At 37.1% G+C, this 17,500-nt stretch overlaps 2 protein-coding genes across 3 annotated transcripts in view; one reads left to right on the top strand and one right to left on the bottom strand.

The window, feature by feature from the left end:
* LOC132144188 (proto-oncogene vav-like) overlaps window positions 1-15,371 on the top strand; it is a 23,746-nt gene extending 8,375 nt beyond the window's left edge. For both annotated transcript variants that reach the window (XM_059554956.1, XM_059554955.1), the window contains exons 10-28: window positions 1-81; window positions 197-292; window positions 2,870-2,938; window positions 3,375-3,461; window positions 3,560-3,645; window positions 5,237-5,372; window positions 5,444-5,553; window positions 5,630-5,731; window positions 6,778-6,872; window positions 6,961-6,983; window positions 9,316-9,358; window positions 9,446-9,582; window positions 10,569-10,634; window positions 11,113-11,144; window positions 11,227-11,337; window positions 11,421-11,508; window positions 14,274-14,400; window positions 14,472-14,623; window positions 15,244-15,371. The exon at window positions 1-81 is cut by the window's left edge and continues 19 nt beyond it. In XM_059554956.1, the coding sequence (XP_059410939.1) occupies window positions 1-81; window positions 197-292; window positions 2,870-2,938; window positions 3,375-3,461; window positions 3,560-3,645; window positions 5,237-5,372; window positions 5,444-5,553; window positions 5,630-5,731; window positions 6,778-6,872; window positions 6,961-6,983; window positions 9,316-9,358; window positions 9,446-9,582; window positions 10,569-10,634; window positions 11,113-11,144; window positions 11,227-11,337; window positions 11,421-11,508; window positions 14,274-14,400; window positions 14,472-14,623; window positions 15,244-15,297 (1,695 nt within the window). In that variant the 3' untranslated portion in view covers window positions 15,298-15,371. The remainder of the gene's footprint in view (window positions 82-196; window positions 293-2,869; window positions 2,939-3,374; window positions 3,462-3,559; window positions 3,646-5,236; window positions 5,373-5,443; window positions 5,554-5,629; window positions 5,732-6,777; window positions 6,873-6,960; window positions 6,984-9,315; window positions 9,359-9,445; window positions 9,583-10,568; window positions 10,635-11,112; window positions 11,145-11,226; window positions 11,338-11,420; window positions 11,509-14,273; window positions 14,401-14,471; window positions 14,624-15,243) is intronic.
* A 207-nt stretch (window positions 15,372-15,578) lies between these two features.
* Window positions 15,579-17,500, bottom strand: part of ubl5 (ubiquitin like 5) — a 2,258-nt gene continuing 336 nt past the window's right edge. Inside the window, exons 2-5 of the mRNA XM_059555013.1 lie at window positions 16,982-17,039; window positions 16,710-16,793; window positions 16,578-16,615; window positions 15,579-15,773 (exon numbers count right to left, since the gene is read on the bottom strand). Coding sequence (XP_059410996.1) covers window positions 15,730-15,773; window positions 16,578-16,615; window positions 16,710-16,793; window positions 16,982-17,037 — 222 coding nt within the window. The 5' untranslated portion in view covers window positions 17,038-17,039 and the 3' untranslated portion in view covers window positions 15,579-15,729. The remainder of the gene's footprint in view (window positions 15,774-16,577; window positions 16,616-16,709; window positions 16,794-16,981; window positions 17,040-17,500) is intronic.

The raw sequence follows: 17,500 nt of genomic DNA on the forward strand, positions 1-17,500 counted from the left end.
TACTGCAGTCAGGTGGAAGGAGCCACCAAACATCTGGACAAGATCACCAGCACGCATGAAGATGTGAAGATGAAACTGGAGGTCAGAAGCACACAGACCACAGATACATTTAACTTGATATAAATACCTCTGGCTAACCGAAAGCCAGCGCTACAGAGCATCAGTGATCTTATTTAGCAAACCTGCTCTTATTTAGGAGTGTTCGATGAGAGCCAACAGCGGGAGGTTTTCACTGCGAGATCTGCTGATGGTTCCCATGCAGAGAGTCCTGAAGTATCATCTGCTGCTGCAGGTAACACACACACACACTCAGACAGACACGCACACACACACACGCACACACACACACACACACACACACACACTCAGACAGACACGCACACACACACACGCACACACGCACACACACACACACACACTCAGACAGACACACACACACACACACGCACACACACACACACACACACACACTCAGACAGACACACACACACACACACACACACACGCACACACACACACACACACACTCAGACAGACACACACACACGCACACACACACACTCAGACAGACACACACACACACACACACACACGCACACACACACACTCAGACAGACACACACACACACACACGCACACACACACACACACACACACACACACACACACACACACACTCAGACACACACACAGACACACAATATTTCACTATACTAGAGACATCTAACCCACATAAGCACAGACAAACCTTTACAGAACAACACAAACACACAGATCTGTGTAAAAAACAGAGGACACACCCGAGACTTTTGTGGTTCTTTAATTAAGATAATTAGATTAAAACAAATACAAACTTTAAGTTGTAGTCACAAGTGCTGATGATGATGCTTTTTGGACTAGGATGTAAATTCATTGTTACTTGCAATAAGCATTAATAAGCATGAACTCAGTTTATATATATATATATATATATATATATATTGCTTCTATAATGTGTCTTCTTTCAGACTAGTAGAAAACAACTTTTACATTTGTAAAATTTCCGTTTATGCATTTTGCAGACACTTATCCAAAAACTAATTGTATTGCATTTGAGGTACACATTTTATTTCAGACTGATAGAAAACCAACAAACAAACAAACATCCACAATGCACATGTTTATTTTATTGCACTTTATATATTTGTATTTGTAGATTTTTAATAGCAATGCATATCTTTAAAAAAATCTACAAACACCAACATTTAGAAATGTATTCCTATCTATGTTCTGCAGGTTTTTACTGAAGGGTTTGTTTATATCTCATTCATACTGATTTATACAGCATTTTATTCCTACAAAGATTAGTGAAAATGTACGTTTTTTTCTGTCTGTTGACAGTATTTTCTGATTTATGGAATAAAAAAGAAAAGAAAAAAAGAAAACCAAAATCCACTCTGAAAAAAAAAAACCTCTATGTCTAATATGACAAACAATTTGAACTAGAATTATGAATATGGCTTTATCCAATCTTCAGATTAGTATTCTGGAAATTAATGCAAATCAGTGTGTCAAATATAAGATAATTGCATAAAGCTTACAAATAATACAAAACAGTTGTCTTAATGTACCGCGATGAATCAGCTGGTCGAGTATAGTGAAATAGAAAATGAAATTGTGTAGTGAAATTACCTGTGTTCTGTAATTTATTTCCCTAAATCATTCTACATCTTTAATTATTGCCTTTCTCAAGTATTATGTAGATACATATGCATATCCCACAAACACTGATCACCACAATGGTGACTTCAAATGAATCAAATATCAACATTTAAACCTCTGTTAATTCTCAATAAGAGCTTCTCTAGATGTCTGACAGAAATAAAGTCAATCTAATGAGTGAAGCTGATGAAGCTGTTTGTGGAGATGTTTGATCCTCCTCTGCTGAGATCTTCAGAGATTTAATGTCTCTGATTTACATTTACATTTATCTGACGCTTTTATCCAAAGCGACTTACAATTGCTATATGTCAGAGGTCGCACGCCTCTGGAGCAACTAGGGGTCAAGTGTCTTGCTCAGGGACACATTGGCGTCTCACAGTGGATTCGAACCCGGGTCTCTCACACCAAAGACATGTGTCTTATCCACTGCGCTAACACCACCCCATTTGCAGTTGATTTTACCACATGCCCAATCATCAATTATTTCATTATCTCATGAAGATTATTTTATTTTCTTGATTTTAGGACAAACACAGTGTCTGGAAATTACATTGAAATAACATGAGTCTAAATCTAATGCATCCTGAGAGTGTTGATTTGGTCCAGAAACAGTATAAATTATGTCTAAATGGACTTTAAATGATGTTTGATGTCCACTGACCACTTTTGAACTAGTTTTTAACCTTGTAAGGAGGTTCTGTGAACGTCTAAATCGGACGTACAGAAGACGTCAAAAAAAGACGTCATAAAAACTTTCATTCTGGCTCCTCAGTGGACGTCTTTTCAACGTCTGCAAAGACATAAAAAGACGTCCACTGGACATAACTTTGCACAGTGGGATCTTTATTATTTATACAATTCTATAAAGATTAAAAATGCACAAATCTGTGCATAAATCAATCTACTGTTCCAGATTCTTTCACATTATTTATTGCTAAGTCTTGCTAAATATATTTGTAGTTTTTGTTCTCATGTCAGATGTGTATGTATGCATGTATATTTTATGTACCAGGAGCACCTTAAAATAACCACAACACATTCCTTGTGTGTTTGCTCACACCTGGCGAATAAAGCTAAAGAGAAAATGTTCACCCTCTTCACCTGAACTGTCTTCCCTTAAAGTCTTTTTCTTTTTTAATCATGTATTAATCATTAATGTGTGTCTCAGGAGCTCATGAAACACACTGTGGACCAACAAGATAAGGAAAACTTGCGCACTGCACTGGATGCCATGAGGGTGAGTGTGTGTGTGTGTGTGTGTGTGTGTTTAACATGTACAATAGTCGAACAACTGAATAATGATAATAAATAGAGGTGCAGTCTCAGAGCCGGTTACACTGTGGTTGACTGATAAAAATACTCCAGTTGAATCTTCAAAACAATTTACCTGTAACACACAAATGATTCAGACACCAAATAGTGATGCGAAGATGTTTTGTCACAACATTTGTGCATTGAGTCAGAACTTTGTGGGTATTTTGATCAGGATTTTCAATTAAGTGAGAGCACCAAGTAGAGGTAAAATGAGTAGAAAAGCTCATGAACATGAACTGAATTTATGATTAGATGAATGAACATGCTGCTGGTGTGTGTGTGTGTGTGTGTGTGTGTGTGTGTGTGTGTGTGTGTGTGTGTGTATGTGTGTGTGTGTGTGTGTGTGTGTGTGTGTGTAGGATCTGGCTCAGTGTGTGAACGAGGTGAAGAGAGACAATGAGATCATCCGTCAGATCACGACGTTTCAGCTGTGCATTGAGAACATGGTACAGAAGCACCTGAGAACGATTCATTTCAGCGCTGAACTCTGATTCTGATTCATCCGTGTTTGAAGCTGATTCAGACTCTTTCTTCCTCTGATTAGACTCAGTCTCTGGCGTTATACGGACGACCCAAAATAGACGGAGAATTCAAGATCTGCAGTCCTGAGAAGAAATCCAAACAGGACAGGTGTGTGTGTGTGTGTGTGTGTGTGTGTGGGTTTGTGTGTGTGTGTGTGTGTGTGTGCGTGCATGCATGTGTGTGTGTGTGTTTGTGTCTGTGTGTGTGTGTGTGTGTTTGTGTTACTATACCTGTAATGATAACTATAACAATAAAGGTAACTGGAATTAAAACTATAATGCAAATGTAATGACAATGATAACTGTAACAATGACTATAATAATAGCTATAAAGATAACCTTTATCAATAACTTTAACAAGAAATTGTAACTACCGTATTTTTCGGACTATAAGTCGCACCTGAGTATAAGTCGCATCAGTCCAAAAATACGTCATGATGAGGAAAAAAACATATATAAGTCGCACTGGACTATAAGTCACATTTATTTAGAACCATTAGAAAACATTACCGTCTACAGCCACGAGAGGGCGCTCTATGTCTTCAGTGTAGACTACAGGAGCACTGAGCAGCATCTCTGGCAGCATAGAGCGCCCTCTGGCAGCTGTAGACGGTAATGTTTTCTCTTGATTCATTTCTCTTGGTTCATGTCAAATTAATTTTGATAAATATGTCGCACCTGACTATAAGTCGCAGGACCAGCCAAACTATGAAAAAAAGTGCGACTTATAGTCCGTAAAATACGGTAACTATAATGGTAACCAACTGTAATGATAATTGTAATGATAAAAACTTCCTAAACATCGGGAAGAAGGAGGCGGGAACTGGCGGAAAATCAAATGAAGACTTTAATAATAAAATAAACACAAAACAGCGCACCAGCAATAATTAATTATAATTATATTGATAACTATAACGATAACTAACTATAACTATAACTGTAGCGGTAACAATTACTGTAACAATAGCTATAATGATAACTATAACTATGATAACAATAAACACTAACTATAATAGCTTTCTGTAACAATAACTATAACGGTAAAGATTAGTATAGTTATAATCATAACAATAACTACTGTAATGATAACAATAATGATACTGTAAATGTAAAAAAAAAACTAAAAACGATAAATGTAAAAATAACTAACCTGTAACAATAACTCTAAATACTATTAATACTATAGAAGTAATAACAATTATAACACTAACTATAGTGATGACTATAATGATGATAACTGTAATGATAATTAACTGTAACAATAAGAATTAGCATAATAATAACATAACGATAGCTGCAACTGTAATGCTACCTATATTGATAACAGTAATTTTAAAAGATAGCTATAAAGACAACTACTTAGATATCTATAATTGTATGTACAACTATAATTACTATATTAGCACCCGCATCAACAGACAACAATATTCTGTTTATTAACAATATGCAGTTTTGACGTCTTTAAACACGCTAAATGCTAGAGCTCTGTGTCGGATGGATTTTGAGTCAGTGATTCTATCATTCATCAACTGAAAAAAAAACTTAAAATAATATCGTTATCGTTATAGTTGAGCTGTAGCGATTACAGCGATTTTTATAACCTCATAGTTATTGTAATATGTGTCGTTCTTGATGTGATCAGGCTGTTGGTGTATAGCGTGTGTAACACTGTGTGTGTGTGTGTGTGTGTGTGTGTGCAGGTATGGCTTCCTCTTCGATAAAGCGCTGTTAGTGTGTAAGAAGCGCAGCGGAGAGAATCTGGAGCTGAAGGAGCTGATTGAGCTTCAGCATTACCAGCTGAGAGACGAGCCTTCAGGAGAGAAGGACAGCAAGAAGGTGAGACACCAGGTCATCATCATCATCTTCATCATCACACACCTGTACCTGACGCTTGTGTGTGTTTACAGTGGACGCACACCTTCCTGCTGATGGATCTGTACGGTCAGGGTGGCTACGATCTCTACTTTAAGACACGGGAGCTGAAGAAGAAGTGGCTGGAGCAGTTTGAGATGGCGCTGTGAGTCCATCGTTCAGATACTCAGATGTTAAACATGATTTACGCAGCAGAAACCTTGTACGTCGTGTGTTTGTAGGTCCAACATGTGTCCGGAGAACGGCACGGCTAACGGTCATGACTTCCAGATGCACTGTTTTGAGGACACCACCTCGTGCAAAGCCTGTCAGATGCTCCTCAGGTGAACTTCATCTCTTTAAATCATTCGTTTCTCTCCAGTCTTTGTGAGTGAGTGAGCTGCTCAACAAACATGATTATGCACTGTAAGAAACGCTGCTAGTTATAACAACATAACATTAGTTGAGATTTGTTTGAGCTTAAATATCCAACTTAACTTAATGTAAATTAACGTATCTTTTAAAGTCAAGTATGAACGCTTACCTTTTTAAGTTGAAACAACGCAGTTACTTATTCTAATGTTAAATTTGAAGTTGTGATAACTAATGGAAACAATCCTTTTGTTAGTTTGTTCATGGGAAAGTAACATATATGTGTTTTATTTTGGTATTATCAATTTACTATTAGAGTGCTTATTAGTTTTTAATATTTTTCTATTGTTCATTTTCATTTTAGTTTAAGTTTTAATACATTTATTTGTGTCATTGTTCTTAGTTTTTGCTTAGTTTTAGTAATTTTAGTACTTATTACTTTTGGACTTAAACTTATTTATTTTCATTTAGTTTCCAAGGCAACATTTCTCATTTTTGTTACATTTTTTTGTTTTGAAGTTTTTAATATGTTACATTTTTAAGATTCAATCATTTTGATATTTTTATAATTTTTATACATTTTTGATTAATTTTTGTATCAAAATTCTCATTTATTTTTTAATTTATTTTTTAATGTATTACTTAATTACTGATTACCAATTCCAAGGAAAATGTTCTACTTGTCATTCAAGTTTTTTGTTTTAATCTTTATTACCGTTAATGAGAATGTTTCTATTAGGTTTATTTTTAATCTCTGCTGATAATAACCACACTGCTTCACAGTTCGGTTTCAGTAAATGCTCTATTTAGTCCGGGAGGAAGTTCTGAGCTGTGAAAGTTGCAGTATCATTGAATGTAGAGTTTCATCGAGCTCATCAAACTCAGAGAGTCAAATGTAGATATGTCAGGATGTGTCTGCTGCAAGATATAAAGAAAAGTAAATCTTTTATATCAGAGTTTTATACACTGCTATGTGTGTGTGTGTGTGTGTGTGTGTGTGTGTGTGTGTGTGTTTCAGGGGGATCTTCTATCAGGGCTACCGCTGCTCGCGCTGTAAGATGGCCGCTCATAAAGAGTGTCTGGGTCGAGTTCCTGCATGCGGACGAAACTCTGGTGAGAAAACAGACACAGAACATGTGAGAATGTAACATGTTGGTTTTAGTTCAGTCAACTTTACATGTGCTTCTCATTCACTCCACAGAGCTGTCAGGAACGCTCAAGAAGGTCTGTGCATACAAATTACTCCATTATTTTTGTGTCACTTACTTTTTGTGAATTTTTATGTCTTGTGAACTTTTACGAATAAATTTTACAGCACGTCCTGTTGTTGTAATACATATGATAACACGCAAACATGTGATAAGCCCATTTACACGCTGTGAAAGAGACCCTAAATTCAATCATCAATCAATCATTCAATCAATCATTCAATAATATAATATAATATAATACAGGGTTCTATAATAGTTCTCACCGAATTCTGCCAATCATAACATGCCAAGGGCCACTGAACTACAAACACACACACACACACACACACATATATATATATATTAAATTATTATTATTATTACAACTATTATATTATTGTTGTGTAACGGAGGCCAGCGAGTAGGTGCTGTGCAGGCTAACCTCACTCCGGTGTGGCAGAGAGAGCCCGGTAGAGAAGGGTTACATTGGTGCCGTGACCCGGATGGGAGTAAGGTTTAGGATGTTGAGTGTAACGGAGGCCAGCGAGTAGGTGCTGTGCAGGTAAACCTCACTCCGGTGTGGCAGAGAGAGCCCGGTAGAGAGGGGTTACATTGGTGCCGTGACCCGGATGGGAGTAAGGTTTAGGGTGTTGAGTGTAACGGAGGCCAGCGAGTAGGTGCTGTGCAGGTTAACCTCACTCCGGTGTGGCAGAGAGAGCCCGGTAGAGAAGGGTTACATTGGTGCCGTGACCCGGATGGGAGTAAGGTTTAGGATGTTGAGTGTAACGGAGGCCAGCGAGTAGGTGCTGTGCAGGTAAACCTCACTCCGGTGTGGCAGAGAGAGCCCGGTAGAGAGGGGTTACATTGGTGCCGTGACCCGGATGGGAGTAAGGTTTAGGGTGTTGAGTGTAACGGAGGCCAGCGAGTAGGTGCTGTGCAGGTTAACCTCACTCCGGTGTGGCAGAGAGAGCCCGGTAGAGAAGGGTTACATTGGTGCCGTGACCCGGATGGGAGTAAGGTTTAGGGTGTTGAGTGTAACGGAGGCCAGCGAGTAGGTGCTGTGCAGGTTAACCTCACTCCGGTGTGGCAGAGAGAGCCCGGTAGAGAGGGGTTACATTGGTGCCGTGACCTGGATGGGAGTAAGGTTTAGGGTGTTGAGTGTAACGGAGGCCAGCGAGTAGGTGCTGTGCAGGTTAACCTCACTCCGGTGTCGCAGAGAGAGCCCGGTAGAGAGGGGTTACATTGGTGCAGTGACCCGGATGGGAGTAAGGTTTAGGGTGTTGAGTGTAACGGAGGCCAGCGAGTAGGTGCTGTGCTATTTTTACTATTTAAAATAACTGTTTTCTATTTGAAGATATAATTTATTCCTGTGATTTCAAAGCTGAGCTTTAGCACCATTACTTCAGTCACATTATCCTTCAGAAAGCATTCTAATATTCTGAATCACTGCTCAAAAACATTTAATATTATGTTAAAAACAGTTGAGTGGAATTGAGGTTTCTTTGATGAATAGAAAGTTCAGAAGAACAACATTTATCTGAAATAAAAATCTTTATCATAACTTTTGATCAATTCAAAGCATCCTTGCTAAATTAAAGTAATAATTACTATAATTTGAATTTCTAATATTATAATAACAAAAAAGCTTTCGAAGCTTTTTAATGGTATCGTGTATAATGATAATAAAAAACTTTTTATTTCAGATAAATGCTGATATTTGGATCTTTCTATTCATCAGAGAATCCTGAAAAACATTTAATCAACTGTTTTAAATATTGGCAATCAGTAAATCATCATATTATTCTGATTTCTGAAGAACATGTGACACTGAAGACTGGAGGAATGATGCTGAAAATACAGCTGCACATCACAGAAATAAATTACATTTTTAAATGTATTCAAATAGAAATCAGTTATTTTAAATAGTAAAAATATTTTAAAATTGTATTGCTTTTGTTCTATTTTGGATCAAATAAATGCAGGCTTGGTGAGCAGAAGATAATTCTAACTGTTCAAAAGCCTTTAACTGGTTGTGTATGCTGATTATTCTTATAGATTAGAAATGTGCTTCAACCAGGATAAAGAGTATGAAACATGCTCTGTGTTGCTTCAGAAAACAACAACAAAAAAATGAGCAACAACAAAAGCATTTTGCTGGAAACAGCTTATTATTGAAAATGCAAACTGATTGTCTGCCAGCAGGAGGCGCTGTGAGATATCAGAAATTTGATTAAAAAAAAAAAATCATATCACCGTTATTTAAAAAAAATTTATAGTGCGATATATATTAATATTGAATTATTGTCCAGCCCTACCGCAGGCCAAACATTTTTTGTGTGATGAAGTGTATTTTGATGTTGTTTCAGAATAAAACGATGAGGTTGGCATCTCAAAGACAGGCCAAACCAGGTAAACACATGTCACACAGCGTCCTCACACACACACACACACACACATGCTGGTCCGTGTCTTCACACACTCTTGTGTCTCAATCAGGTCTGCCGAAGATGGAGGTGTGTGTGGATTATTACGGTCTCCCTCCGCCGCCCCTGGCGTTCGGTCAGCCGCTGCCGCTGTCTGTGGGTGATGTGGTGGAGCTGACGCGTGCCGAAGTCGACCTGCAGTGGTGGGAGGTGAGGGGTCATCACTCACACACACACACACACACACACACACAGGTACAGGAGCGTTTCTGGACACAGCAGAACTCCTCAAAGAGCCCTATTAACATAAAAATGCCATTTCATCTATGAAGTAGCCAACATCTGAGCAGCTGAATATTAGTGTAAGAGACAAGGATTTCTGATATCACACATATAGCGTTAGTTCTGGCAGGTCACGTGATCCACATCTGCCTAAAGGAATGCGACACCGATCATGGCATTCCTATAGAAGGTCTATTCAATATTATTCAGCAGCTTTATCACATGCTCAGGAACAAATTACCCTCCTCCATCCCCAGCTCCTCCTTTTGCCACAGTCAGGACTTTTTGATATAATCCTCATTGAATCAGACTCCTTTATCTTGAATAATGTTATTAAACTTAAATATCACTAAGTGCATTAATGATATTTGCTTTGTTCTGTTCTGTTTACCCTGAGGGGTTATTATTTCTGAGCTCCCTGCTGATTCATGATAGACTGCATGGATGCGCAGAACAGAATCATAATGCCAAACCAAACGGACGATAGTGGTCAGAAATGACAGAAATGTTTTTAGTGTATGTAATATATATATATTACACGTTTTGTGTTGGTTGGTAACATTTACTGGTTGCAGCGCAGTAAAACAAAAATATTAATGGCACCTAACACATCAAAGTGTGTAGGTCTGCTATGATGATATGACTGTATGGAGGGAAGAGCGAGTCTCTTTCGGTTTCGATTCCTGTGTATGTAAATGAGGTTACAGCAGGACATCTGATCTGTGTTTATAAAGGAGAAGAGAAACCTCCGTGCATCTGCACTTTCTCCTTCTCCTTTCTGCTTGTCTTCAGCCATATATTTGTCATTTTAGATCCCGGATATGAGTCAGATTGCAATGTGGGGCTGACCCATATAAATATGAATATACTGTATAAATGCATGTATATAGATCTGACGTGTGTGTGTGTTTCAGGGCAGGAATCTGACCATCGGAGAGGTCGGCTGGTTTCCCTGCAGTAAAGTCCAGCCGTTTGTGCCGGTGAGTTGATCAGAAGCTCAGCTGATCACATCTGCTTGGTCATTAACATCTGGATCTGGTTTCCTATATATATTTATTTCACACATTTTTCTCTCTCTCATTTCAATTTGCACAGTTTTTAATATATAAACATTTCTGACAATATTTCCTAGTTTATTGTATAATTATATTACAGCTGCAGTCCAAAACTCTGGGATTACTAGTGAAAGTGCTTGTTTTATTACATTTTATTTTATTAAACATTTTTATTTTAATTTGAAATGAGATTATCAGGATAACAATTTGAGTTTGATTATATCTTTTAATTTTGGTTCATGCTATAAGGAGATATAATATAGAGCACAGTCTGTAATCATAAAATCTTCTGTTTGTTTTCAGGTTTATATTAAATCAGATGTTTGGATGCACTGTAATAATCTGCTTGATAATTCCTAGTATCCTCTGCTAGTAAAGTAAATGTGTTTTCTGATCTCTGTAGGCGCCTTCTCCAGATTTATCAGGACTGCCCTGGTAACACACACACACACACACACGTTTCATCTATATTCACTCCGTTTGACATACACACACTAACACAGTCGTCTGGTGTCAGGTTCGCTGGTAACATGGACCGCACCGGTGCTAAAACTCTCCTGATGTCTCGCTCTGACGGGACGTTTCTGGTGCGACAGAAAGATGCCGGAGAATTCGCCATCAGCCTCAAGTACAGTGAACACACTCAGACTCCCTGACTGACAGCTGTCAATCAAACAGCAGCAGTGACACGCCTCTCTGTCTCTGTCTCAGGTTCAACATGGACACCAGACACATTAAGGTCACGTACTCAGAGGGACTCTACAGGATCAACGAGAAGAAAGCCTTCAAGGGACTGTTTGTGAGTGATTCAACACACACACACACACACACACACAGTCCATCTAAAGCAGCATCTGATAATGCTAGTTCACTCATGAATGATCACTCTGTCATCGTTTCTTCTCCCTCATGTCCCTCCAAACATGCAGGACTTTTCTTCATCTGTAGAACGTAACAGCAGATTATTTAGAGAAACACATTTTATTTAGTTTTTTCTTGTTTAGTTTCTAATGTTCTTCAGAGTTTCACACTAGAAGGAAACGGCTGGTTCATACCCAGACTGATAAGCACATTAGTGTCAACAGATGCACTATAACACTGTTTATTATAACACTCTCTTCTGTCGCCTGCCATTGTAAAGGCTCGTGTTAGATGGATTCTGATTGGCTGGCAATGTTTTAATCGTATGTTAGCTGTAAAATCACCAGCGATATTCTCTGTTGATATTGTTATAGTTGTGCTGTGAACTTCACATTTCTCTTGAACTTTGATCAAGTAATAAAGCTTTATAGTTATTGTTAGTTATCATCAATTATCATATGTTATGGTTACAGTTATGGTTGCAGGTATTGTTACATTTATTGTTGTCTATACAGTTATCATTAGAGTTATTGTTAGTTATCACTACAATTACTGTTGAAGGTATTGTAACAGTTTTTATCATAGTAATTACCGTTTTTTGTTATAGTTATTACCATTATTGCAGTTATTTTTAGTTATTACAGTTATTGTAATAGTTTTTAGAGTTATCGTTGCAGGAATTGTTACATTTATTACAGTTATTGTTACAGTTATTACAGTTATTATTCCAAGTATTGTTACATTTATTACAGTTATTGTTACATTTATTACAGTTATTGTTACAGTTATTACAGTTATTATTCCAAGTATTGTTACATTTATTACAGTTATTGTTACATTTATTACAGTTATTGTTACAGTTATTGTTACAGTTATTACAGTTATTATTCCAAGTATTGTTACATTTATTACAGTTATTGTTACAGTTACCCTTTCATGAATTGTTAGTTATTATTCCACATATTGTTTAATTTATTACAGTTATTGTTATAGTTATTACAGGTATTGTTACAGTTATTACAGTTATTGTTACAGTTATCGTTTCATGAATTGTTAGTTATTATTCCACATATTGTTTCATTTATTAGTTATTGTTACAGTTATTACAGTTATTATTCCAAGTATTGTTACATTTATTACAGTTATTGTTACATTTATTACAGTTATTGTTACAGTTATTACAGTTATTATTCCAAGTATTGTTACATTTATTACAGTTATTGTTACATTTATTACAGTTATTGTTACAGTTATTACAATTATTATTCCAAGTATTGTTACATTTATTACAGTGATTGTTACATTTATTACAGTTATTGTTACAGTTGTTACAGTTATTACAGTTATTATTCCAAGTATTGTTACATTTATTACAGTTATTGTTACATTTATTACAGTTATTGTTACAGTTATTGTTACAGTTATTACAGTTATTATTCCAAGTATTGTTACATTTATTACAGTTATTGTTACAGTTACCCTTTCATGAATTGTTAGTTATTATTCCACATATTGTTTCATTTATTACAGTTATTGTTATAGTTATTACAGGTATTGTTACAGTTATTACAGTTATTGTTACAGTTATCGTTTCATGAATTGTTAGTTATTATTCCACATATTGTTTCATTTATTACAGTTGTTACAGTTATTACAGTTATTGTTACAGTTATTACAGTTATCGTTGCAGGAATTGTTACAGTTATTACAGTTATTGTTACAGTTATCGTTTCATGAATTGTTAGTTATTATTCCACATATTGTTTCATTTATTACAGTTATTGTTACAGTTATTACAGTTATTGTTATAGTTATTACAGGTATTGTTACAGTTATTACAGTTATTGTTACAGTTATCGTTTCATGAATTGTTAGTTATTATTCCACATATTGTTTCATTTATTACAGTTGTTACAGTTATTACAGTTATTGTTATAGTTATTACAGGTATTGTTACAGTTATTACAGTTATTGTTACAGTTATCGTTTCATGAATTGTTAGTTATTATTCCACATATTGTTTCATTTATTACAGTTGTTACAGTTATTACAGTTATTGTTACAGTTATTACAGTTATCGTTGCAGGAATTGTTACAGTTATTACAGTTATTGTTACAGTTATCGTTTCATGAATTGTTAGTTATTATTCCACATATTGTTTCATTTATTACAGTTATTGTTACAGTTATTACAGTTATCGTTGCAGGAATTGTTACAGTTATTACAGTTATTGTTATTGTTATTCAGTTATTGTTGCTGGTGCTGTTACAGTTATTATTACAGTTATCATTAGAGTAATTGTTATAATAGTTCTTAAAATTATTGTTGCAGTTATTGTTATAATTGTTCTTACAGTTATTGGTACAGTTATCGTTGCAGGAATTGTTACAGTTATTATTATAGTTATTGTTACAGTTATAAGTAATGTTATAGTTATAGCTGATATAGCTGACCAGATATTGTTAGTTATCATTGTAGGTATTTTTAGAGTTATTGTTACAGTTCTCGTTGTGGGTATTGTCCCAGTTATTGTTGTAGTTGTCCTCAGTTTTCTCAACAGTTGTTGGTGTGACTGGCTCACACAGGTTTGTAGTGACATGAGATGAAGTGAATGATGACAGATGTTGATTTGTAGCATGAGCTGCATGTGTGTTTGAGGCTGTGAGTGTGTAACGTGTGATGTGTGTGTGTCTGTGTGGCAGGAGCTGGTGCAGTACTATCAGGAGAACTCGCTGAGAGAGTGTTTTAAGGACGTGGACTCCAGACTGCAGACGGCGTACAAGCAGCCGGAGCAGAGCGGTGCACCGCAGCACAACACGCACCAAGCAGGTACAGCACACTCCTGAACACAGATCCATCACCACACACACACCCTTAACCCTGTGTGTGTATGTGTGCAGGTATGAGCGAGCGCTACCACGGCACAGCTAAAGTGCGCTATGATTTCTCTGCTCGTGACCGCACCGAGCTCTCTCTGCGGGAGGGAGACACCGTCAAGATCCTCTCCAAGAAAGCTCACAACGGCTGGTGGAAGGGAGAGGTGTACGGCAGGGTACGACACACAAACATTTCAGATACACTTTAAAATGACTGAAAAAATGGATTAAGTTTTGATATATCTACAGTAGGATATTTACTAAATATGTTCATGGAACATGATCTTTCCTTAATATCCTAATGATTTTTGGCATAAAAGAAAAATCTACAGTTTTGACCCATACAATGTATTTTTGTTCCAAATGTACCCCAGAGACTTAAGACTGCTTTTGTGCTCCAGGGTCAAACATAAGAAATAATCATAAACCCTATGCGTTCCATTCATTTACACAACTGAATCAAGAAAATCATTGATCTGGCTGTTAAATAAATCACATCAAATCAAGCTGAGATGTGTGCAACACAAAACATGTTCACCAGATATTTTCCATAAAAAACTGCACCATAAATGAACTTTTATTTCATTACAGAGCAGAGTTTGCCCTCTGGAAACACACACAAAAAATCACTTCATCATACCAATTCAAATGAATGTGTTAAATCTTGTGTGCGGATTTCACACGATGGTTTATGAGAGGTTCAGAGTTGATTTGTTACTCGTTGAGAATGTAAGCGTGTGTGGTTTGGGTGATCATGTATGTGCTTCAGTAATGACCGTGTGCTGCTCTCCTGTAGGTGGGTCTGTTTCCTGCTAATTACGTGGAGGAGGAGCATTCAGATTACTGCTGACCAATCAACAGCTCAATCCCCTCACATCACACTCACGGTTTACAGCGTCTCAGTCTCACCTGTGAATGCACATCAGCTGGCTTGAACAGAGAGAGCGCTCTTCTCCAGACATCCTTTCACTTTACACTCCAGCTCCGAGTGATTCAGATTATTATTAACGGTTTGACGGCTTCAGAAGAGCTCGTCGTGTGGATGTAATGAGCTGTTTGTTTTCTTGAGATTCTGATTAAAGTGGTTTGAAAAGCATCGTTCTGTTCAACAAACACTGAGTCTTGACTGCACATAAATATGAGTTTTATTTCCAAACAATATCAAAACAATTCAACTGAAAACATATTCTGATGCCTCGAGACATGATGAAAGCGACTCACTCCACAAACTCTCTCTGTGTGTGTGTGTGTGTGTGTGTGTGTGCGTGTGTGTGCGTGTGTTCTACTGGTAATAGAGCTCGAGGTTCATGCCGTCATGGATTTCATCTGATGCTCAGACTCAAGGTTATGACCGATCACAGATATAAATGCTCAAATGACAAATCAAAAGCTGTATCTGTTAAAGTTATTTAATGGACCTGAGCTAACATCAACGAACAATGAGCGCTAGCGTTATTATTAACTAATGCTATCAAACATTAATAAATATGGTAACAGAAGTTTCTCAGTAACTATGTTAATCAGACCTTATTTCAAAGTGTTACTGATATTAAATACTAAGCAATGAAATGCATCACAGACACTGTCTGTACAGGTTTGAGGTGAACTAAAGGAATACTTCAGCCAAAAACTATTTAACATTTGCAGCTCATGCAAAATGTAGATGAGTTTGAGAGTCCAAACAGCTGATAAAAACATCCCAATAATCCACAGCACTCCAGTCCATCAGTGAACATCTGGAGAAGACAAAAGATGAAACACATCCAGCATTAAGATGATTTTAACTCAAATCAAAATCCAGACACATTAGCTGTTTAAACGCTGCTTGATCTGTGCAGATTTCTCTCCCGATTCAGACCAGAACACTTTTTCACTGGAGGAAGTGTTATTATGGATTATAGACTCTATGTGTTTGAGTTAAAATCATCTTAATGCTGGATGTGTTTCATCTTTTGTCTTCTCCAGATGTTCACTGATGGACTGGAGTGCTGTGGATTATTGGGATGTTTTTATCAGCTGTTTGGTTCTCATTCTGACGGCACCCATTCACTGTAATGCCAAGTTTCTCCAAATCTGATGAAGAAACAGATCTCATCTGAATCACATTTTCATTTTGCGTGTGAAGGATACAGTCTCCCAGTGACACGTGGTCCTTGAATATGGTGTACCTGCACACACACACACACACACACACACACGCGTCACATTATAATCTCGCTCGACTGCTGTATTTTCACTCATCTGCTCAGTGTTTCTTCTCACCATTTCTTGAGCACGATCTTGTCCCAGCGTGTGCCCGTCTGTGCTGCGATCAGCTTCTTCAGGTCCCCAATCGTGTCCTCCTGACTGACACACAGTTAAGACCAAAAACACCACAACACACACCTGCTGCCTCCATCAACAACCATCCAAACACACACACACACACCTGCTGCCTACATCTACATCTAAACACACTCTCACACACACACACACACACACACACACAGTTAAACTGGGACTGTTGTACATGAGTTCAGTGTTTCAAAGGATACTTGCATTTGACTCGAACCTTCTTCCCCAGACGATCATTACAAACCACCTCAATCATCTCTGAAACACACACACACACTAGTCATTTAGCAGACGCTTTTATCCAAAGCGATTTACAAATGAGGACAGTGGAAGCAATCTAAATCAACAAACGAGCAATGATTTATAAGTGCTATAACAAGTCTCAGTTAGCTTAACACAGTACACCTAGCATGGGCTTTTAAAAAGAAAACAGAGAATAGAAAAGGAATAGAAAGCTAGTCAGATTTTTAAAGAAAATAAGCAGCAAATGATTTTTTTAAAGAATAGAATTAGAATAGTGAGTGTTAAAGTTAGAGGGTCAAATAAAGATGGAAGAGATGTGTTTTAAGCCGATTCTTGAAGATGGCTAAGGACTCAGCTGCTAGGATTGAGTTGGGGAGGTCATTCCACCAGGAGGAACATTTAATTTAAAAGTCCGAAAAAGTGACTTTGTGCTTCTTTGGGATGACACAATCAAGCGACGTTCACTTGCAGAACGC

Source organism: Carassius carassius, chromosome 7 (genome assembly GCF_963082965.1).
Source record: "Carassius carassius chromosome 7, fCarCar2.1, whole genome shotgun sequence".
NCBI classification, from domain to species: domain Eukaryota; kingdom Metazoa; phylum Chordata; class Actinopteri; order Cypriniformes; family Cyprinidae; genus Carassius; species Carassius carassius.